Source organism: Anopheles marshallii, chromosome 2, assembly GCF_943734725.1.
Source record: "Anopheles marshallii chromosome 2, idAnoMarsDA_429_01, whole genome shotgun sequence".
NCBI classification, from domain to species: domain Eukaryota; kingdom Metazoa; phylum Arthropoda; class Insecta; order Diptera; family Culicidae; genus Anopheles; species Anopheles marshallii.
Genome location: NC_071326.1, coordinates 13,066,709 through 13,088,295, shown reverse-complemented (window position 1 = coordinate 13,088,295; position 21,587 = coordinate 13,066,709). Strand labels below are relative to the sequence as shown.

Genomic DNA, 21,587 nt, shown 5'->3' with positions numbered 1-21,587 from the left:
CCAAAGACGTAAGCCTTCGAGGCGGCTGGTAAACAAGCTGGCGTGCCGACTGCCCGAACGCGGTTGCAGCATTAGACGATCACCACCACCACTGCCGAGTAATATCGAGTGCTAAGCGTTGATCCCGGTCATCAACTGCAGGTTGCAGTTGGTGCATGCAGTCTTGGAATCACTTTCACTCGAACAGGACATCAGTCGGACGGCATTAGTTTTTACCGGCCAGATGGTGATCGACGGTGCCGTGTATCGATTAGTGGCAGTGCGCAAACCAATGGCAGCTTTGATCGTTCTTTCCCTGCCAGTGTGTGGTGTTATTGCTGGATAAGTAGAGTGGCCGTGAGTAGAATAGTCTCGTGAAGGTCGCTTGTTTTGGGAAGAAAGAATCCTCCGAAGCACCCGAATAGCGCATCCAAGTGATCATATGATTCCCTAGTGTACCCAGTTTCGGTCAGTATTAATTTCGGGAATCAGCAACAGTGAATGGAACCAATCTCGCTACTGTGTCGTTCTGAAACACGTGTGGTTGTGGCTGTCGTACTCTGCAACACCAACTCCAGCGCTGTGCAATGGTGACCGTTTCAATCCGGATCGTTCGGTTACGTGAACGGCGTATGTTGAGTTGGTGCAGTTTGTTGCTGTTGGTGCAGCTGTTGCAGCTGGCGTACGGTACCGAGGAGCGCCCGGTCGGGGAACGGTTGTCGCCATTTCCGGGCTCGGGTGGTTGGCAAACTTACGCAACGCCTAACACGCAATTGCCTCCATCGGTACGGGATTTAAGCGCAGCAGATCATAATGTTGCATCTCGCCACATTGCGCACGGTAACGAGCGTGTAAACCGGCGGGAGTCCATTGCCACCACGGTCGATCGGTTGGATCCGTCCCAAGCCGATCTGGTGCTGCCAAACTACGAAACGTCCTCGGCGCGTACCGGAGGATTACCGCCAGTGTACAAATACACCGACAATGTGTTCCGAGTGCCGAAACGGAAGGCGAAAACCTCAGCCCACCCGGAAACGGGCACGCTGCCGAGAAAGTCACACGCGAACCGGTCGCTGGGAACCGGTCGGACGGTGATGCACCAGGGCGACGATGCAGCGTGGTCATCGTCCACGGCATCGGTGGCGTATGCGCCCGGTAATGCAGCGGCCCTGGTCGAACACCGTGCCGAACTGGGGCTGTCCGAGGAAACCTTGTTCCAGCTGTTCACCAGCCTCTTCGATCATGGTAACTGGAATATCCTCGAGCTGAAGGGCCGGGTTGGTGAACAGTGTGCGGCCCATATTGGTCTGTACTTGCGCGATCTGCGCCGACAGCGTGGCTGGGCGTTGAAGGGTAAGTACAGGCGAGGATCGTGCAATAATTACGTAATCGGGCCCCCATCGGTGAAGGTTGCAACGTTTGGTTGCAATAGAAAGTCACTCCAGGAACGTTTGATCCAGCAGGAGAGGTGAAAGCGGTTGGGGAGATCCCGAGGATCTCCTGAGGAATAAATTGTTATCCCACAGCGACACAGTGCGCGAAGAATGATTATGCATCCGGCGCACCATAATCAGTTGAATAGCGTTAAAAAATGTGTCTAGCGGTCGAGCTGGACCGCTATTTGTGTTGTTGCCGATGCCATTCAGTTTCGCACATTTCATAACCTTTCCGCGGGCGTGATTGAAAGGCCATCCCAGCCATACCGGGGTTTGGCTTCAATGGTGCACATATTATGCGGTCAATTTATTATGTTTAGCCACCGAGTGGATGCCAGCGCGAGGCAAAAGGGCAGTGATTGATAGAAGCAGTCGGCTGGGACGAGATGTCTGGCAGTGTCTTCGTCGGTTGAAATTCCTTTCGGGGCCCCGTTCACCCGCCCCGCGTTGTCATTATTTATCAACGTGTCGTATGTGCTGTCATTTGTGTGAGCGATCTATTGCAAAATGAATTATTTTGTGTCACACAAAATGGGACTCGATCGTTCGAATGGGATGGCTGTGGTTGCTTATGAGGGACGGGGTGATTGTAAGAGCCCCTCGCCATATGCCAGTTCGGCAGAAGAATGAAGTAAAACGGGCTAATTATGAGTGTGAGTAATTATGGTTTTACCGCTCTTCTTTCTTCGCCTAGTTAGGGGGGTGCCTTTTGGGGTGGGTTACTTCGAAGGCGTGTGAGATTGTTGGCAGCAACGGGAACCTAAATGAGAAATGATCGATGATGCATTAACAATAAGGCGGCGGAAGGTTTGTTCTAATTAATGAATCTGGAAGAGGCACTCGATTGGAAATGAGAGTTTTTCGGTTGACTTCTCTAGGTTGGCCATCCCTGCACTTTCTGTTGTCTTTTTTACATTTAAAACGCTTTTCTTGAACGGAATTTGAATCTCCTTTTTCATGTAAGCTTATTAATGTAATAAACCTTCGTTTTGTATATCCTGTTAAAATGAAAGATGTTCTGGATTTATCATCACATTGACAGCGGTTTTGGGCTAATGTCGTAAAGTTGGAGCCATTTCTGGAATGCTTTCAAGTTGAACTGGATCATTTAGAGGTAGTCGTGGCATCCCTTCACCTTTCTCGAGCTTTTGCGATTTAAAATCCATTCTGTGTAAAGCTTTTTCCACTCGCATACTTACAAAAGCTTTCCATCATGATGGAAGTGTCAGTAGAGAATGTTTTGAAGCGCTTGAACTCAATTCCCCAGTAAGCAGATTATGTCATTGGACAACATCCGAGACTCTAAGACGCTTATGTCGAAAATATTTTGAGCATAAAAAACAATCAATTTCGTATAGCATAATAATTGCTCATTATATCTGTTTTGTGTTTCTGTTTTAAGACTTAAGATCCTCGCAAGTTTTACTAGTATTTCCCCTGTAGCTGTATAGTAATTACTTCTTATAGGAGTACGCTTTCAGTACATCACTGGGTCGTCTCATTTATGAAATGTTGCAGTCTACTAAAGCTTCCTCAAACAGAAGTCAGCTTTATAATGATGGTTTATTGGCGGAATAATCAGAGGTGCCTTTGCGAATAGCTTTGACACTGTTCATACAGGATACATATAGGGTAGGCTCGATTCCGAATCTCATTTGGACCCTTCTTTCGTAACCTGGATTCGACTGTCCAGCTTCATGTAATAAGTTAGTGATAGCTAGAATTGGCAACACCTCCTGAGGTTCCGAAAAAATCGACCATGGAGTAAATTAGCAATAGTGACTGCTGCCAATGGTTTTATGAATCGAGAATGTGCTTTTTTCATTGCAAATCGCATTAAACACCATGATTGTACACTTTATTACAATGCATTACATTAACGGCGGCGGATAGGCAGGCAAGTAGACTATCGGCGCTAAATCATGGTCCCGCCTGACGATCATAAGTTCGGGACAGAAAAAAAAAAGATCAATTACTTAACATGTAGGTCATGAGGTTTTATTTTTTCCCACCGAAGTTAATAATCAAAAACGTATGCGAGGCGTAACTATAAGAACAAAAGGTGAAAGAAAAACATATCTTGCTAGACTGATAGAATGGCGCATCTTAAACTTATGGCTGGTGGTTAGTGACAGTGAAATTCAACAATTTTTCCTAACCTAAACGGATTGCGTATAGTTTGATCGAAGTTGTATTGTGTTTCCCATGTTTTTTTTTGGTTTTAATAAATTAAATCAAAAGACTCTGGGAACACACACACACACAGTCGGAAAGAAAATTCTCCCTTTATTCGTTCGATTGTTCTCATTTTTGTTTTAAATTCGACCCTCGTTCGACATGGAGATTAGTGGTAACGGTTTCGTCTATGCACCGAGACGCCGTCGAGTGAGAAGGAACCCCGAATAAAAAAAGCACCGCTTAGCAGGTAACAACACCGCATACCGGCAGTCTAATGAGAAAGCACCACCGATTTTGTCTTGTCCAGACCAGACCCATAAGTGCCGGTTCGTAGTGCCCCCGGGGGTTGGGTTGGTTGGGTCCGGTCTGTCCAATTAGGGTTGCGATTGATCGGGATGTAAAATTGGTTGGTTGTTGCTATTGGGAGGGGGGGAGGCCTTCATTGAGTTGGGATGCGCCTTTTTTGTTGTTGTATGGCGCGAAAAATTCTGCCCTGTATGCCCTGTAAGGGGGTAGGATTTTTCACAGTTTCCACTTTTTCCCCCCTAGCATTCGGTAACTGTCTCTCGTACACTGTACTATTGTTGCCCCCGGGTGCCTGTGCAAAGTCGCCTGATGAGGTAATGCACACCTTTCAGCACCTCGTATGCATTGCTTTTCTTCTGCGTGTCTCTCCTTCGCTGTCGGTGGGTTCTTTTTTCGCGTTTAAAAGCGGTAATAATTGGTACACAGTTACGCACCGGTGGCTTCATTTGTACGCACTTTGTTTTTTTTTGTGTTACCACCTTTTGTTTTTTTTTGCTTATCCGATCGATCGTTGCCTTCCATCGAGCTTTGGGGTGTTGATTTTCTGGACCCATGATTCTAAGACTGGTGCCCTATTCATTCGAGATATATGCTTTTTGGGGGGGAGGGTTCGCGTCAAGTTGGGTACACGAAAGGCTCGCCCCTTTCCTTTTTTGTCTGTGACAAGCGTTATGCGATGAGTACGGTTATGCGTGTCGCGATCCGACGCGATGCCCCTTCAAGCGCCGACAGTACACTCACACAGAACACGGTGTAACACGGGCTTGTGCAATTATCTGCCACCGAGCTCAACCCTCCCAATGGACAGTGTGGTCAATGGGTGGATGGCTCGGTGCTAGGTAACAACAAAAAAAATCTCGGTAATAATAAATGCAGCAACACTTAGAACGGTACCGCGCGTGAACGAAATCGGTCGAACATCAATTAGCTGAAACGGTTGTTTTAACGCTTCGGGTGCGCGCGCGTGTGTGGCGGATTGCTACGAAGCCATGCCCGATATTTGTTTATGCATAAACAACATGATAACTAATGATAATGTGATGGTTTGCGATAGGTGTTAATTCGCTTAACAATAATTTGTTTCCACAACAGTGCAATGAGGTGCAAAATTTAATTACTTACCGATGGTGGATGGGGCAGGCTCATTCCGCTGGTTCAAACCCGTTCCGAGGTTATTTATGCGTTTTGGTGCGTTTCTACACGCAATCTGTGTGTACCGTAGACGCGTGTCAGCCTATTGGACAGGTTCATTAAACGGTTTTTGCAGGTAAAATGGAAATGATTTTATTGAGGAAATTAATATTGTTTTAAGAGGTAATAGATATTTAATGAAGTTGTTAATTAGTTTCTGATGGCGTTTTGTTTTTAAATTGCGGATTGATTTCTTCTTCTTTGATTAATGACCTGCTAGTTAGTGACATCGATGGCTTTTTTTTTAATTTACCAGTCCATTTACCTTCCCAGTCCAGAACTGATTTGATCTTCAAACTTCGGTATAGTAGAGCGAACACCGACCCGCAATGCCTTTTCATCCAATTGATATACTTAAGGATCGGCATCGAAATTTGACGTTTTTTACCTTAATATCAACACCGTTTTATTGGTTTTTGTACAAATCTTACAGGGCATTTCCGGGCATACTCGGTTGAATAATTTATCGATCTATCGATTATTTTAGGTGGTTTGTGCTATTTTGTGGGAAAAAACATAGTTATGGTCTTCTTCTTCCCATCGGCACGATAACCCCACGACGCCTGCCATTTCTAGCTTTCTTTAACTTTACTTATCCGTTGCGGATCCGAAAGGGATTTTGGACCGGTCCTGTCGTGTGAAGACTGATGCCGCTACCAGTACACCAGCGATACTATATAATATACTCTCATATTATAATATATGCTCATGTGTAAGACATATCCTCACTGAAAAGAGCTTGTTGAGATATATTTTTATAATTATTAAAAGAATTTAAAATTTATGTGGACAAATTCCGTAAACTCCTGGACATTCTACACGTTGAAATGGGATACAATTGGGACAGATGAAAAATCTGTAATACTTTTTTTCTCTAACTGCATCTGTTTAGATGTGAATACAATGTTCATCTCTCATGCCAAACTGCTTTTCAAATGTCTAAATTGAAAAAAAAAATGCTTTGTAAGGAATCTATTTTGTCTTGCAAAAAGTTCAGGAAACTTACCTTTAAAGGTTTCACTTTAATTTCCAAATCAACAAGAATTGTTCGATTTGTACTCAGAATCCCGCAAACTCAAGGGCAAACCCCACCAAAATTGAATGCATAATTAATACTCAAACCTTGTTTCTTCCCGCTTACCGCACAGCAAGCGATTCGAGTGGCCGATACGGTGGACAGTACTTTTTCGGCAACGAGTTCTGGATGGGGTCGTTGACGTTCTGCGACGAAGTTAACCGCGTTCTCCGGCTTACCCCAATGCCGCCCGGTGCACGCCATCTTGAGATGCGATTTTTTGTCGCCAAAATATCCGTCCAACTTGAACGATTGCTTTCGACGCAGGTAAACCATCGGGCTTGACGTGTCATATGTAGCACGCTGTGTAAAATGTTGTTGCACAATTATTTACCTTCCGTTTCAGTCCAGCTCGATCCTGCTGGGACAATGTTTGCCCAAGAGCTGCACGGTAGAGGACATCACCGAGCTGCTGCGTAGTGATCCGATGCTAAACCTGCTAAACAATAGCACGTTGAATGTGGTAGTGGCGTCTACACCGTTGCCGAACGGAAGTCCTGCGAATGCTGCCTTAACCATCCTGCACGTGCGGCCCGTCCCCGGCAGCTACAATCTGTGGAGCGATCCGAAAGTGTTTGCACTGCTGTACGTTGCTATATTGTTGCTTTCAATGTCTATTAATATCCCAACGGGTGTCCTGCGGGAGATGTGCCATAGCGAATAGCAGGGGAGGTTGCCGGTTGGTTTTTGCGTGTCCATAAACCGGGACGCAGACCACTGTCCCCGGAAGCGTTGGTGAACGGTGCTAAAAGAGTAATAAATTTCATTAATAATTAAGTTGCCTATTTTCAGCACGGTCCTGGCGGTGCTGAGCGCGGTCATAGCGTACGCGTCCTGCGGCACCGGCACGGACGGTAAACCGAAGGCTAGAGGATGGCCGAAGAAGGTGCACGACTCGTCCGTGCCGGGTGGTGATGGGCATCATATGAAGCGGGAGCGTGGTGTTGCAGACGGCGGTCGGATGGGTGATGCGTTCGAGATGCACAAAATCAACGTGGAAAGTAATAACAATGTGTCGGGTGGTAATGGGCAGCAGGCACCGGCAACGGACGGGATGTACAAGGACCGCAAGGCAACACGCTGTAAGTGCTGATACTACTACCGTTACATCGATCGATCGATCGGGATTGTGCGTAAAGGCAGGAGGTAATATACAGTGATGGTCAATGTAGGTTAGGTTGTAAGTATTGAGTTGTAGAATATTTATTGCACATGCGGACAGATTTCTTTTCTTAGATGCTGTAGTATTTTTATTATCCTTTACGCAGTGGATAATACGCAGTTCATGATAGAATTGGATTTTTTTGAAGCGGATGTAAATCATTTTCTCTTAGCTTGTATAAAACAATTCTGAGCAAAGAGCATGAGTTAATAGTAAATATGGCCGTATCAGCTTGCACAGGATCGAGAAAGAAGGAAAAAGTCTTTATCAACTTATTCCATTTAGACCTTTAAAGAATCTAACAATGGATACAAAAGCATCAAACACCTGTAAAGCTCCTGTTAGTGAAGTTTTCGCATTTATAGCGATAAAGTTGGAATCATTTCAAGATTATTTTCAAGGTAAAGTGGAACATGTAGAAGTAGAAGTGAAATTCCGCAAGTTAGAAATGTCTGTCAAACTGTCAGTTGAGTGAGTTGAAAAGTTGAGTTAAAATGAGTTGGAGGCTCAAGAAAGGTGGAAAGATTCCTCTTCAATTTCTACTTATTGCAATGAATAATTAGAGAAGGCCTTCAACGTCAAAGTTGGTATAAAAATTCACAAACCCGCTATTGCTAGACGGTATGTTCAAAATTTTAGCTCTTTTCGGAGATTTTAGAATCAATCCTCCCCTAATCATACGACCATCGCTGTAATTGTCTCCTAGCTCACCTTTGCACTTCACAGGCAAAAGGTTACAATGAACTTACACGGCGTACCGTTCGCATCCGTTACTTACCGTTGCATATTTCATACCTTCTTCGTTTTTCTTCTCTCTCCCAGTTACACTGCACGACATCCTGTCCTGCTTCGATGTGGGACCGAATGCGGCCTCGATCCTGTCGGTGGAACGTGCCGGCGAGGTAAGACTTGGCAGGCAGTCTTCTGTCATTCAAATGGGATCAAATAGGAGGAAAATTTTGCTACCAACAGTGCCATCTGTAACCGGCACAACAACCAACAAAGATTGGTCTCCCCTGGCTCTAGGGTACTTCAGGGAATGAATTGATTGCAAAGAAGCAAGCAACATGGACATGCGGCTGCCAACGAGTGGCTGTGATTCGGTGAATGCCAATTCCATTACGGGGCAGACAGTGAATGGAAAGAAGTAGCGCCAGAAGTGTTTGTGCGGTGCGAGCCGTTCATGATGGATAACTCGTGCTCAAACTGCTCGGAAGTAAATCGGATCACAATGCATTCTTATTGACCTTGCATTAGCAGAGACATCGAGCAGGAAAGACGAACAGAGCATCGGACAAGCAACTTCACCAGCCGTTGGCCGTTTGATGGAATCATTTTCACGGATTAGTATGATGTAAATTTTTCATTCGTTCTCGGTAAACATCGTATCGAATGTTTGATTTGCGTGATTGTGCCCACAACCGTTGCTACCGATGGTCATTAATTCTGACCCATGATGCCGTATTCTCGGGGAACGGAGTTGTGGAAAGGAAAAAAAAAAGGTTTATGTGGTCTTACTTTCCGTCCATTTGCATAGTGCTACCACCCTTCAGCATCGAAGAGTGGCGAACGGGTCCGTAATGTAGGGATATCGGACGATGGTCTATTTCGATAAAACCCATTTTGTTTCACCCGAAAAAGCAATCAATCGAATGCATCACGAATGAAGCGTTGCTTTGGAATATAAATGATTCCCTTGGGCGCTATCAGCTACTATCTGAAGAACATTGGGGAACCCGCTCGAGTCGATGGAAAAGCGGTCAACATTCCAAATTTTTGTCCCTTTTTGAAGTTAACCATTAAATTAACTCGTTTTGCTTCGTATGGTAGGATTCACTGACGTGTGTACATGGATTGCGGCTCTACTCCCTGCTCTGGACCGTGCTCGTGCATACGTATCTGCAGTTGTTTGCAGTTTCCGAAAATCGGGTAAGATTTATGCCTAACAACCTCTCTAAATGCTCTCGTCTAACTGCACCCTCTAACTCTCTACCATTTGCAGTATGGACGGAAGATTGCGGAACGTTCGTTCCTGTATCAGCTCGTCGGCAACGCATCCTTCTCGGTCGATACGTTCTTTTTCATCAGCGGCCTATTGATCGTGTACCTATATTTAAAATCGGTGACCAAATCGGGCCAACCGGCCTCCAAAACAGTGCGACCGGAGGAATCGAATGGTTCCGCTGCTGGCGGGAACCGGGACGGTCCGACCAGCCGGAATACATCGCTCGCGGGATCATTGCGTAAAGTTGGCCTTTCGATCTTATACCGTTACCTGCGGCTAACTCCGGTCTACTGGTTCACGATAGTGACGAACGAAATCATCCTAAAGTAGGTTTGGTCCCCATTTCTGCTTCGTGTGGTTCTCGGGCCGCTTTTCTCACCGTGTGCTGTGCATTTGTTTGTCATGTTAATAACGATCCAGCGAGCCCCGAACACCGAAATGTCTTAATCCTCCCGGGGCCCTGGGCCAATATCTTGATCCTCCACGCTCCAGATAGTGTGCATGCACTCGCAAGAAAGCGCTGACCGGCCTCCACGCGGCTCTTCGCCCTGTGTGTGTGTATGTGACGTTGGCTGATGAATTCATTTCCCTTGCCTCTTCCGCACAGATGGACGTACGATCGATCCGTATTCACACCGGGCATCATCGATCACATTACCTGCGATCGGTTCTGGTGGCGCAACATTCTCTACGTCAACAACTGGTTCCCGTTTACCGAGATGTGTATGATCTGGTCCTGGTATCTGGCGAACGATATGCAGTTCTACGTGATTGCGATCGTGCTGCTCATGATTTCCTCCAGGTAAGAAACCTCCCGTCCCGTCCCACTAATCACCGCCATTTCTGGAATGTGGGACCTGTTCCGTCGGATGCAGTGTTTTGTGACTATTTTTGGAACAAGATGGACAGCTCCAGCGACTGTTCCACTTTTAAGACTAACCGGGTGCCCTTGCCGATTGACTGAACCTATTTTTATGTCTCCTTCTCCAACTGCCCGTGCCTGTGATACGATCGTTCCGGTAGAAATTTCCGTCTCGCTGCGGGTTTGCTGTTCCTGTGCCTGGGCGGTTCGTGGCTGCTGTCGATCTACTTCTCGCTGCACTATCGCTACACGCACAAGGTGGCCGATCCGTTCGAATCGTTCGACATTCTCTATGACAAACCATGGCAGCGCATCGGACCGTACATTGTCGGTGAGTAATGGTGGTTTCGCTGTTTAGGATGAGACATTTCGCCCAATGGCTATGTAATGGGTTTCCTTTCTTACCATTTCGCCGCAGGTATGATCACGGGGTACATTCTACATCGCCGTCCAAATGCGCCCAGGATTGTACCACCGCTAAGGCTTCTGCTGTGGACCATTTCAACGGGAATATTGATTGCGCTTATCTTTGGCGTTTGGAACGGAGAACTGAGCGTACACTGGACGGCTTGCTATGTCAGCGTGGGACATACGGGTAAGTTTCAAGCAGATAGTGATGAAATTCTTCAGCTTCACACGGTTACAATTTTTCGTAGAACAATGCTTTTAAAACTTAAAATTTAACGATTTATAATAATTAATTATAACTAGTACATGAGTTTGAATCATTTGTATGAACGATTCGTGATACGACACTAGACTCCGTACTGCTTGTTCCACCATTGCAATGGGAGAGATTGCTGTTCAGCCCTTGGAAAGAGTGTTGGAGTGTCATGCTAGAACATTAATACATCTAGCATTCTCTTTCTTCAATGGGTCGTAACGCATAATTCTAGGAAGATCCCACCAATTACCTTCAGATTTGCTATAATGATCGTCCTTGTGCTTATCCATCAAGTTTGCTGAGTATAAGCATTTTCTCAATGGAGGGGCAAGACATTCGAAATTGTAGTGACAGAACGAAGATGACGAATTGACTCATAGTAATACTGGCTAGTAGTCAACTTCGCCTTAGCGTCCCATTTCACCAGGGGTGCTAATATCGTGCATTAACCTACAGTTAGAATCACTACCGCCTGAAAGTATGCTATCATATTTTTAACTAGAATATTTAAAGGATGTTATGGAGCCCCAAAGGGATTTATAACATTTGTTAAACATTTTGAGAGTTTGGAGCGTCCCAGTGGTAGTGGCGCTACTCTCTCATGACGATTTTAATACTGCAGAGGTATTAATTAAGCTAGTTATGGCTGGTATGACTTATGAATAGTTCTGTAAATTTGCTTTAACTGCATTTAATTTTATTAACTACCGCTTGGCTGGGTAAACAGCGCATCACAGTCAACAAATCAAGAAAGGCTTTAAAAAATCGATATTCATTGAATGTCGTGAAGCTTGTACGGCTTAAAATTCATTAAATCATAATTACTACCTCCTCCTCTTCCTGTACATTTCCTTGTTATTAATAGGTAATAATCCATGGGAACTTGTATGTCCATGCACCGGGAATTTCCTGTCCATATGACAGATTTTTAATTTGAAACTGCATATGAAATGAGCAGATATGTGATTGGAACTTTTATTTGCGTCGGATTTTTTTTCTCTCCAGTACATCGTTATGTCAATGCAATCAGAATCGTGTAAGCCGGTGCGGTCTCTCCCTACCCATTATTGTTAATCGAATAAAACAGTCAAGTCCTGATGTCGGAAGTCTTGCTTAATTCTACCCCACGGTTGCGAATGCGAATGAATTAACAATGCAGCTGTAGTGAGCTTTTATCCGGCAGTCGGTGTCAGCTTGCAGGCTATGATGATCATCACCGGCAAAAGCGTTGCCCCGTCGGTGTAGGGATGGATTAATTTAAATCCACTAGTTGTCACAATGTCACACAGTGTCAGGTGCAGTTTGTACACATTGTACTACCGAGTCTATCATAAACATTGTAAATGAACGTTCGCGAAGTTTGCTAACGTAATTAGCGGCACTGAGCGGACGGAGCTGCAATTGTTCCCGGCTACATTTGTCGTACAGTGCGGTGTTATCCTTCGCTTCCTGTGTGTGAAATAGAACCGATCCGGTTGACATGAAAATAAAATGGAAGCTAAACTACCCAGCGACCACCCAGCCAAGGGTGAAAGCTTGGAGAGATAGAAACGAGCACAGTCCAGCTGGATGTTCTAATGAAACTTTTCCACGTGGCCATTGAAATGCAAATGTGTCGCTGCGCCATGCTGTCTATAGCCCCAGCAAAAAGGGGTTGTACAGCTCGCTATTGGATGCCCAAAATCATCGCAAACACTTTGCCACAGTGGAAGCAGCTCATTATCCATCACGGGGTTCATCGAAACAAGTCAAAAGCGTGAACGCGCTACCCGGTTGGATTCGAGTGGCGATACAAATGATGATAATTTGCACTTCAAACGCACCACTGCAGGAGGAGGGGAGCGTTGTAGCCGGCCGGAAGGCCCTCGGGAAGTGTGAAAAACGGGATGGAGAAAATGTTCGGTACAGAAACTAGAAATTACTTTCGGACGCAGGTATGCGCCCGCGTTCCTTTCCTTTTTTTCTCTTCGTACGCTACTCGTACAAGCACCCGTACGGACGTGCGTCAACATTAGTGGACACCGAACGTGGAGAACTTGTTGACACTGATTTGTGCCAAAAAACGTGTGGGGGGTAAAAAACGCGGAATGTTCGAAATCGTGAACAAAAAACTTCAATTTCGAAGTGCATCCGGAGTAAGTGGACGTTTTTTGTTTGCTCTTCATCCTCTCCCTCACGTCCATCCCGTTCGGCACCCACCGAATGGGGCAACTTTTCAAGGTTTGATAGGTAAAATTTTCTACCTAAGTAATTTGAAGCCTTACTTCCTTTGCTCACCTTGCCATATCCACACTGGCAGCTTCCCCGCACGGTTCATCATTCCGTGCAGAAAGGAAGTTTAGGGTGTTGCTTCCCATTCGGTACGCTGGTGCGCTGCATTTCAATTTCGCTTTCCTCATGGAAAAATAACAACTGCAAAAAACACACCTCTGAAAGAAGGGAAAAGCACTGAAAAGGCATTTGGTTGAGGGGTAAGAAAAAAGCCTGAGTAGGAACGACATTAGGAAAGTGACCGGAGCGGCTAATTGAAGTGCTGTTTCCAAATTGTACACCTTCGGATCCCTCATCGAATTAAGCCGGTAGATGCAGAAATGGGAAGGAAGGTGGCGGTGAGCTGGAGGATGAGCGGGTGGGAATCATCTTGGGCGCCAAAGAAAGCCAAATCGTTTGGAACCGGTGGAGGAGAAGCGAGTTCGGAGCGGAAAAAAAGTGAATCTTCTTTTCCGTTTCCGATCGATTTGATTCGTCAAAATGTTGTCCACCGGTGACCACCATCTTTGTGAAGATTGATGTGTACTACGGGGGACACCGAGGAGCGTAAGCGGAGAAAGGTATGGAACGGTACACTAACGGTTTGAAGGGTTCGATGGAATCCGGCACTGATGACTTTCATTCTTGGCTGTTGGGAAACCGGGCGGTTGATGATAGAGGCAGAAAATGGAGACATTAGGGGTGAGTGTCATTATTTGATAGTCCGGGTAGTGGAGAGTTTTCATCATCCAAATGGTTTTAGATAGAAAGCAAGCTCCAAGTTCAGCTAACCGTGTACCATTGAAGCAAGCATCTTACATTCGAAGTTTTCGATGCTGTTCTATTGAATGGGAATAATTGAGGATACTACAATTTTTGAGTGCTAATTTTATGTAAATAAATCGACTAGTAGTCGTACAATCTTAGATCCGCACAAACATGCTGTATTTCAATCTATTCAGCAACTTTATTCACGGAACATGCCAAACGCACAAAGACAAAGCTTCCTTTTGTCGAATGCGATGCGGTTGCTTAGATTTCATCTGTTGATAGCGAAGTTTCCTTACACTCAATCAAAGCAGGCAGATGCTGTGCTATTGAAGATCGAAATAAGTTTCCCTTCGTTCCTTTCAAAACGAATTCAGTTTCCGTGAAGTTACCCAGCCTTATCGGCTGCTGATGGGAACTTTAACAAGGGGTTTTGGAAAGCTTTTCATTCTTTGACTTTAGAAAATCTTCACTTTCTTATTGCTGGGTGGAGGTTTTTTTTTGGTCTCCGTCTGGCCCCATTACCTGGCTGCCACTACTACCATATATAAATTTCCATTCCCCCCTCCGCTCCCCAGCGGAATGCCGACAGCGTATTTTCCCAAAACAAAAGCCACTCCGGTCACAATTGCTATTGACCCAATGCGAAAGAATTCAATTTGCTTCGACATCCCCCCCGAACGAAAGCCCTCTCACCGCAACCTTGACGATTTATGCATGATTATTTTATGGAAAGAGGGACGGGGGGGCGGAGTGGGGCAGCGGTAAGAGGAGGGAGATAAAAAAGGAAAACACAATTGGCCTTGCCACTTCTTGTGAAGCAGTTTTTTTTTTTTTGGGAGAAATCAACGACAAAACAATTATCGTCACAATTTCCTGGTCACCGGGCCATCCAGGGTTGGATCCCGGGAGCTTTCCTCATGCCTCAAACGCACAAATGCGTTTCCATTGCGGTGCCACCTTCCACCTGGGCGCGAAGTACCGTCAAGTGGCAGCTGACACTCGGGACACCTTCGCTTCGGGTCGCACTTCAGCTCAGCTTTTTGTTCGGTTTCGATAGCGTCTTAATTGAACGTGACCACGATGGCGTTGGCGGATAGTTTTGATGGAGTTTTTGGTGTGTCCGTTTCTCTTTTGCTTCTGGTTCGTTTTGTTTGCCCTTATACCTTGCTTAATTAAGCATCGACTACAGGCACTACAGAATGCGAACCCATGGTCTGGTTTGAACGTTGTTTTATGTAGCTCACCCGTTGGCAGTGATCTTCCCCTTTTTCTTGCCGTACGTTTGTTGCTGAAGCGGAGCAGAATTTGTCATCGTAAGTATCGTAGCTCGGTGGGGTTTTGTGGAAAAGTTTGGATTGATATTCACTGGGTCTGGGTGAGAAACCTCATCTCGCATTCGCTATTGTACGTCGAAGCGTCGTACCATCGACTCTGGAGTGAATGGAAAAATCTGCTGCGAAAGTTCAAGTTCCAGAGTTTCAATTTTTTCTCTTTTAGCAAAGGTTTGCCATTGCTGCTAAAAGTACGCGACTCCTTGCGGTCCACCATCTTTGCCAGCAACCGAAACTTCCGACGATCGATATTTTACTCTCCCCAGGAAATGGAATCACATTAATTTAAACTGCGCTCGAATTATTCATGTGTAACATCTGCAGTAATCAAGTAATCGGTTGATGTGATGGTGGTACGCTCGTACCACTGTTTGTTCACGGGTTGCGATAGCAACGAGCATGCGAAAGTGTGCCGTAAACTTTACGTTGCCCACCGAACGGAATGAGGGAAGGGAAGTATTGGCAGCAGTGCAAGTAGCGGTAGTGCCGGTTGTAGTGCACGCATTTAAAGTTATTTATTTTGCGGACGGCGAAAAATCAATAATCGAATCCTTACTCCGAATACTGCTGCCTTTGCAGTCCAAAAACCAAAAAACACACACACACAGAGTAACGTCGAACCATAAATCGATTGTTGACCACCATCTTTCTTTGTCTTCCTCCTTCCCTGGGGATTCACTGGGGAAATCTTCTTTCCCACCCATAGCCTGGGGATTGGCACTGATGTGGATAACGCTGTCCTGCTGCTGGGGCTACTCGAACTTTGTCAACGGGCTGCTCTCCTATCGGGGTTTCTTCCCGCTGAGCCGGCTCGCCTACTGCACCTACCTGATCCATCCGGTCGTCATGATGGCTACCTCGTTCCAGCTCGAAGCACCGATGCACCTGCAGCACGTCATCATCGTAAGTACCCCGGGCTTGTTCCCCTCAAAACCCAAATTTTCCTCGCCCAAGTGTGTGTGTTTGTGTGTGCGTGTGTGTGCATGGGATACAATTTTCCGGTCCGTCCGAAAATTGATTGCTTTTCAATTCCATTGTTTCGTGGTTGCTGTCCCCGTTCCCCTACCCCCATCCACCGCCCATCCACCCCGGAATGTCATCATGATCTTCTAATAATCATTATCTCTCTCTCCCTGCCTGCTTGGATGTGGTTCAACGTTTTATCATGGGCAGATCACGGCCTTCTTCGGTAATGCGGTCATCTCGTTCCTGATCGCGTTCGGAATGTCACTAATGTTCGAAGCGCCAGTCATTAAGCTGTTGAAGCTGTTCTTCCAGAAAACATAGTGGAATCGTCTGCTCAGCAACAAAAAAAGAAACAAAAAAGAAAACAAAAACACGTACAAAATCCATCTCACGCAGTACACCGCTCAAGGAACGCTCGAGCGCGTGTCCACTCGTACAGTCCGGTGACCCTATTACGGGGCAACACAGTTTTCACGGTCATCACGGAGCTACCGAGACGGAAGCGTGTGCGGCAAACCACACGAACACGGCGTGGGGGTGAGGCAAATAAAATCCAATCGAATGGAGAAAGTGAGTGACAGACGGAGCTTCCCGGCGAGCGGGTGGTTGGCACATCGGGCGGGCTGGAAAAATCGCGCTATCGACCCTGAGAGGAAACACTTCAGCGGCATGTGATCGGCATTTCAAGCTTCCCATCATCACCATCATCGTCATCGACCACCGCCACATCATCCTCGTGTCTGAGTGTATTTTACGAGGCGCGTGTCAAAGACTGATCAGGAAAATTTGTGTGTGTGTGTGTTTTTTTTCGTTTCATTGTTTTCCCAACTCTCCCTTTCCTGGCATGTTCAACATCCCCCCAGCGGCCTCCCTTCCCCATTCTGCCCCTCCATTACTGTGGCGGTAAGCTCGTTTTGGGCGTCGTCTTTAATTTTTCTGTTTATTTACGGGCACGTTATCTGTTTCCATTTTCTGGACCAACTTTTAATCGTATCAATTCATGCTTTTGCTCACAATCATAATGATGATAGACGTAAGCAAAAACAAAACAACAAAACTCTGCCCCACTAGCTAGACTGGCACGGGCGAGCGTGACGGAAAAGTGCGTGTAAATGCAATGGTTTCAATGGAAATTGTTTGTAAACGATTGATGCAACACAGAGTAGAGCCTTGTTAAAAGTGACTGTAAAATGTACACCTCTGTAAATGAGGTCCTGTTCTTTGGTGTTTTGCCGTTGTTACGGAAAAGTTCTGTCGTGCGTTTGGTGCAAGAATTACCAACATTTTACTACATAAGGTTAGAATGTTTCAATGGATAGCGTTTAAGCGTGATATAAGTTGTAGATACACATTAACAAACAACAATAAATGAACGTTAACAAAACTTTACTGTTGGTTTATGCGGTTCATATCTTGTTGACAATAAGCTGCCATGCGGATTGCATACATGCGAGCAAGAATGCATATCTTAGCAAAAAAGTTGTATTTCTTCGTAAAAGTTTATAAGTTATCACAAAAAAGCTGCTTGAAGTTGTTACAGAATTGAATTTTGCATAGATTTATAATTTATGAGAGAAGAAAGAAATTTGTGCTGTGAAAATATCCAAATTAAAGTGCCCAGTATTTTTTTTAATGACGCAAGCTGACAATTCTAAAGCGTCCCTTGTGCCATGGTCGATTTCCTTAAATATTTGTTATGCTTTAAAGGGCGCAAAATTCGGGTGAAATGAAACCACTAAAGTACGCATGAAAATTCTCGAAAAATTTCCTTTCAACATATTACTGCTCGTATTTGCGTGAACATGGCAAATATAGCGAAATGTTACCTTACACAAGATTCGAAGAAAATAACGGCACAAAAAATGTTATTTACTTTTGCGCGTATGAAATTTCATGCGTAGAGCTCCCACAATATTCATTTTTTGTTTGCATCCAGCTATCTTTAGATATGAATGTTTGAGAAGTCGTTGTTTTCGGAAGACATACGGAGAAATGCTGGTGGTTTCTATTGAAAATAATAAAAATCCACCCTTCAATGCTGCTGGATTTGATGCAGATGTTGATGGAGTAATGGGGTGACAAAGGCTCATAAGTACGCATTGTTGTAAGGACCCGAACGTCAATGTATTGTTTTCTTAAAATTGTACCAAGTACTTATTCTTTATTGGCACAACACTGTCAAGAGATCTAGGGCCTACCATTACTGATCATGCCATTTGGATTAAGATTTGGCACTCTTGGGCTGTAATGAGTTAATACATCTTTCGGGATAATCTTCTTTGGATAATATTAGTTCAGATCATGAGTCGCAGGTGTCACTAAAGAATATTAAGCCTCTGGAGGTTAATTAATCATTGAAAATAATTGAATCCCTGAAGATTCATTAACCTCTGAAAATAAATGAATCCCTAAGGATTTATTACTCCAACCAAACATTAAGGAATCTCTGAAGGTTCATTCATCTTTTAAGATGTGTTCATTTGCTGAAGCTCACACCCCAATAATGCGCAAAATCCAGGAATCTTTGAAGGTTTATGAATTCGTGAAAAATTCTTGAGGAAGTTTCAGATATTCATGACATTCTAGGCAAGAGAAGCAGCGTCATTTGATCTGTTTTTAGATGCATTAAGATTCGTTTTATTTAAGCAAGAAATACCAGGGTCAAATTAGCACATCCAAACCATCAAATCTTCAATTCATGGCTCTTCCATTATTCATCAATGCTATCAATACGTCGATACACTTCACTACTTACCCCTTATGGCTTTTCCCGTTTTCCCCGCCAAGGAATCCACGATACGGTTATAAACTTTGCAGCCCTTAATAAACTTTACACAAATCACATACCTTTATTTGTCTTTGCTTTGCTCCACGGGTGTAGCTCAGCACGGAGGCCGATGCCGATCGTGGGTATAATGGGATGATGAATTATCGTTCTAATGGAGCTGGTTCAATGGCCAGGTAGAGGGGGCCAACTGTGTATGGTTGGGTGTATGCGTGCGTTTACGGTGGTGGTGCAAGCTGTATAAAAAAAAGTACGATCCATCGAAAACATCGTCCGTCCTAAGACACGGCGCCCCTTTGAACACAACTAACCACGAGGTTTGCGATATGTTTCATTTCCATCTGCCTGCGTACACTACTCATCATCGTTGGTGCTGCTGTTGGCGGTGCTTGCGGTCCTGCAGCAGGTTAGTTTGGATGGATAGAGTTTCGATCGTTTTCAGGATGGTGGCGCTCGCGTACGGATATGTGCCCAACCACTGTTTGTACATACAAACTACATGCAAGCTACTGATGAAGCACAATACCTTGGCGGATCGATCGCTCGACAAACTTTTTTCTCGAGAGTACACGGTACCGACCTCTATAACCCTTACAATGTGCTGTGCTTTCCAATGGTTAAAATGTTCCTGACTACAGTCTAAAACAGCGCCCAACCGTCCCATGCATGAAAACGGGGACAGGGCGGAATAGGAGGACTTTGGCTTTTACTACTGTGTATATTCATAATTATTTTCTCTAGATTGTTCGTTTGCTAGGCGACCTGGAAATAGGGCGGGTATTGTGTAGTTTTCCATTCGGGATTATTACGATCATTTGATCCTCTGTAGAAGCTCTTTGTTCTATGTTTTCGGTACAAAAAAAAATGGTATAACGCTCTGGTTGTATGTTGGAAAGTTTTTCAAAGGGCCACTGGGAAAATTCTACTGTGTGAGCGATATAAAATATCCCGTCCGGGTTGTTGCAAGGATAATGTATTCCTCACACGCTTGATATGCTTCTGAACGATGTTGATGTCGATTTTGTCGAGTGGTGAAGTACCTTTCCAGGGTATTTCGGACTGCTTTTTTTCCCTACTTTTGGACACCGTACTTAAGGAATGGTATTTATGAGCGTGTCTGTGTGTGAGTGTTTTAAAGCATTTGATAGTAGATTGGTGGAATAAATATATATCTACACCTTCACAGCAGGTTTCCGCTTCCGCAGAAATCGTTCCTTTTGGATTAGTTTAGTGTTTGCTGTCTCTATTAAAATACATTTCCAGCTACGGGAAAGGCCGCACGGAAAAAGGGGGGTGGTTACGGGGAAAAGGGAGAGTTGGTCTCATTCACAGCACACTACCATTACCGATATGGTTTCACAATTTAGCTCGCAACAAGATACTGGCTATACTATACTATTTTGGATACTTTTAAAGCATTCAAGGATTGTTACGCGTTACACGATGGTGGACGAATGAGGGTTTGTGGGATGGACGATTCCGCACACACGTGTGCCATGTGCCGTGAATCGGAAGAGATAGGTTGAGTTTCATCTACGCTGTCTACATACATTCAGCTCTACTTATGCCCCATACGGAAAGGAAGGATGCTCCAACAAGGATAGTCTGCAGTGGAGATCGGGTTGAGCATGTCGTTGCTTGCTGCTGACTTCATCCCGACCGTAACAACGAACGATTCTTCGATGTTTTTTGGGCAGCTACCTTGAAACGAGACTGGAATGTTCAATTATGGAAGAAAAACAAAAAGAAGGACATTTAAGAAATCACATCCAACGTGTGTTGCAGGAAAAATTCACTTTTATCCTGTTTTTTTTTTTTTAACTTACCAGACACCAACGGTTTGTCAAGCAGGTCCAGTTGTTCGCCTTCTCGTATGGTATGTTGCGGGAGAACGTCACGAAATGCACATTTAATTTTTGGGGAACACAGCCACAGGGTCGGGACGCGAAACATTAGCCACTATTGTGCCAGCACCGTAAATGGCAAATCTGGTGCTACACATCCACCGAGCAAAGCGTTTCCTCGAGTATCGTGTCCAGCTCTAGCGAGGGTATGCTGTGGCTTATACTTCTCTCAGAACACAAACTGACAGCTCGCGTGGCATTGTAATCTGTGCAACGGGAATGGAATGAGAAGTATGTAAAATCAAATTACAACCCCAAAAACCACAATCCCGAGAAACGAAACAGAAACAGTGATAAAGAGAAAAAATAGAGAGAAAGAGAGACAGATAGATGAAGAAAAAGCGAAACTAGTTAGTACGAGCGCTGTACAGCCAGAGGGCAGCAGTGGTAGCCGTAGTAACGCACAGCCAAGTAGTAGTAATAACTGCGCTAAACGTTCTTTTCATCTGACCGTGCTCTTCTTTGTGGTGTGGATGCAGCTTCATACCGCATTGCCACTTGTGCAATAGCAATTTTCATCACATTAACATAGTAAGCACTGTGTCTCGATAAGCGTATTAAGGCAAGTGCATCCCTTTCCATCTGGACCACACTATGTGCGTGCTATGCCGCTTGGAAAAGCGAAATTGAATTTAGTTTACCGTTCGGTGTGATTATGTGTACGTGTAAATGGGTTCGGCTATGTGCGGGACCTAGATGTAATTAAAGTTTGTTGTTTTGTA

The 21,587-nt window shown here is 44.9% G+C and overlaps 1 protein-coding gene across 1 annotated transcript; it reads left to right on the top strand.

Moving 5' to 3' along the window:
- The first annotated feature begins 566 nt into the window (after positions 1-566).
- On the top strand, positions 567-16,497 carry LOC128710181 (O-acyltransferase like protein). Its single transcript, XM_053805225.1, has 12 exons — positions 567-1,332; positions 6,239-6,432; positions 6,512-6,750; positions 6,958-7,247; positions 8,150-8,229; positions 9,158-9,256; positions 9,330-9,658; positions 9,940-10,134; positions 10,356-10,525; positions 10,613-10,789; positions 15,917-16,113; positions 16,384-16,497. The coding sequence occupies exons 1-12, from the start codon at positions 567-569 to the stop codon at positions 16,495-16,497; spliced, it is 2,850 nt and encodes a 949-aa protein (XP_053661200.1).
- The last annotated feature ends 5,090 nt before the right edge of the window (positions 16,498-21,587 follow it).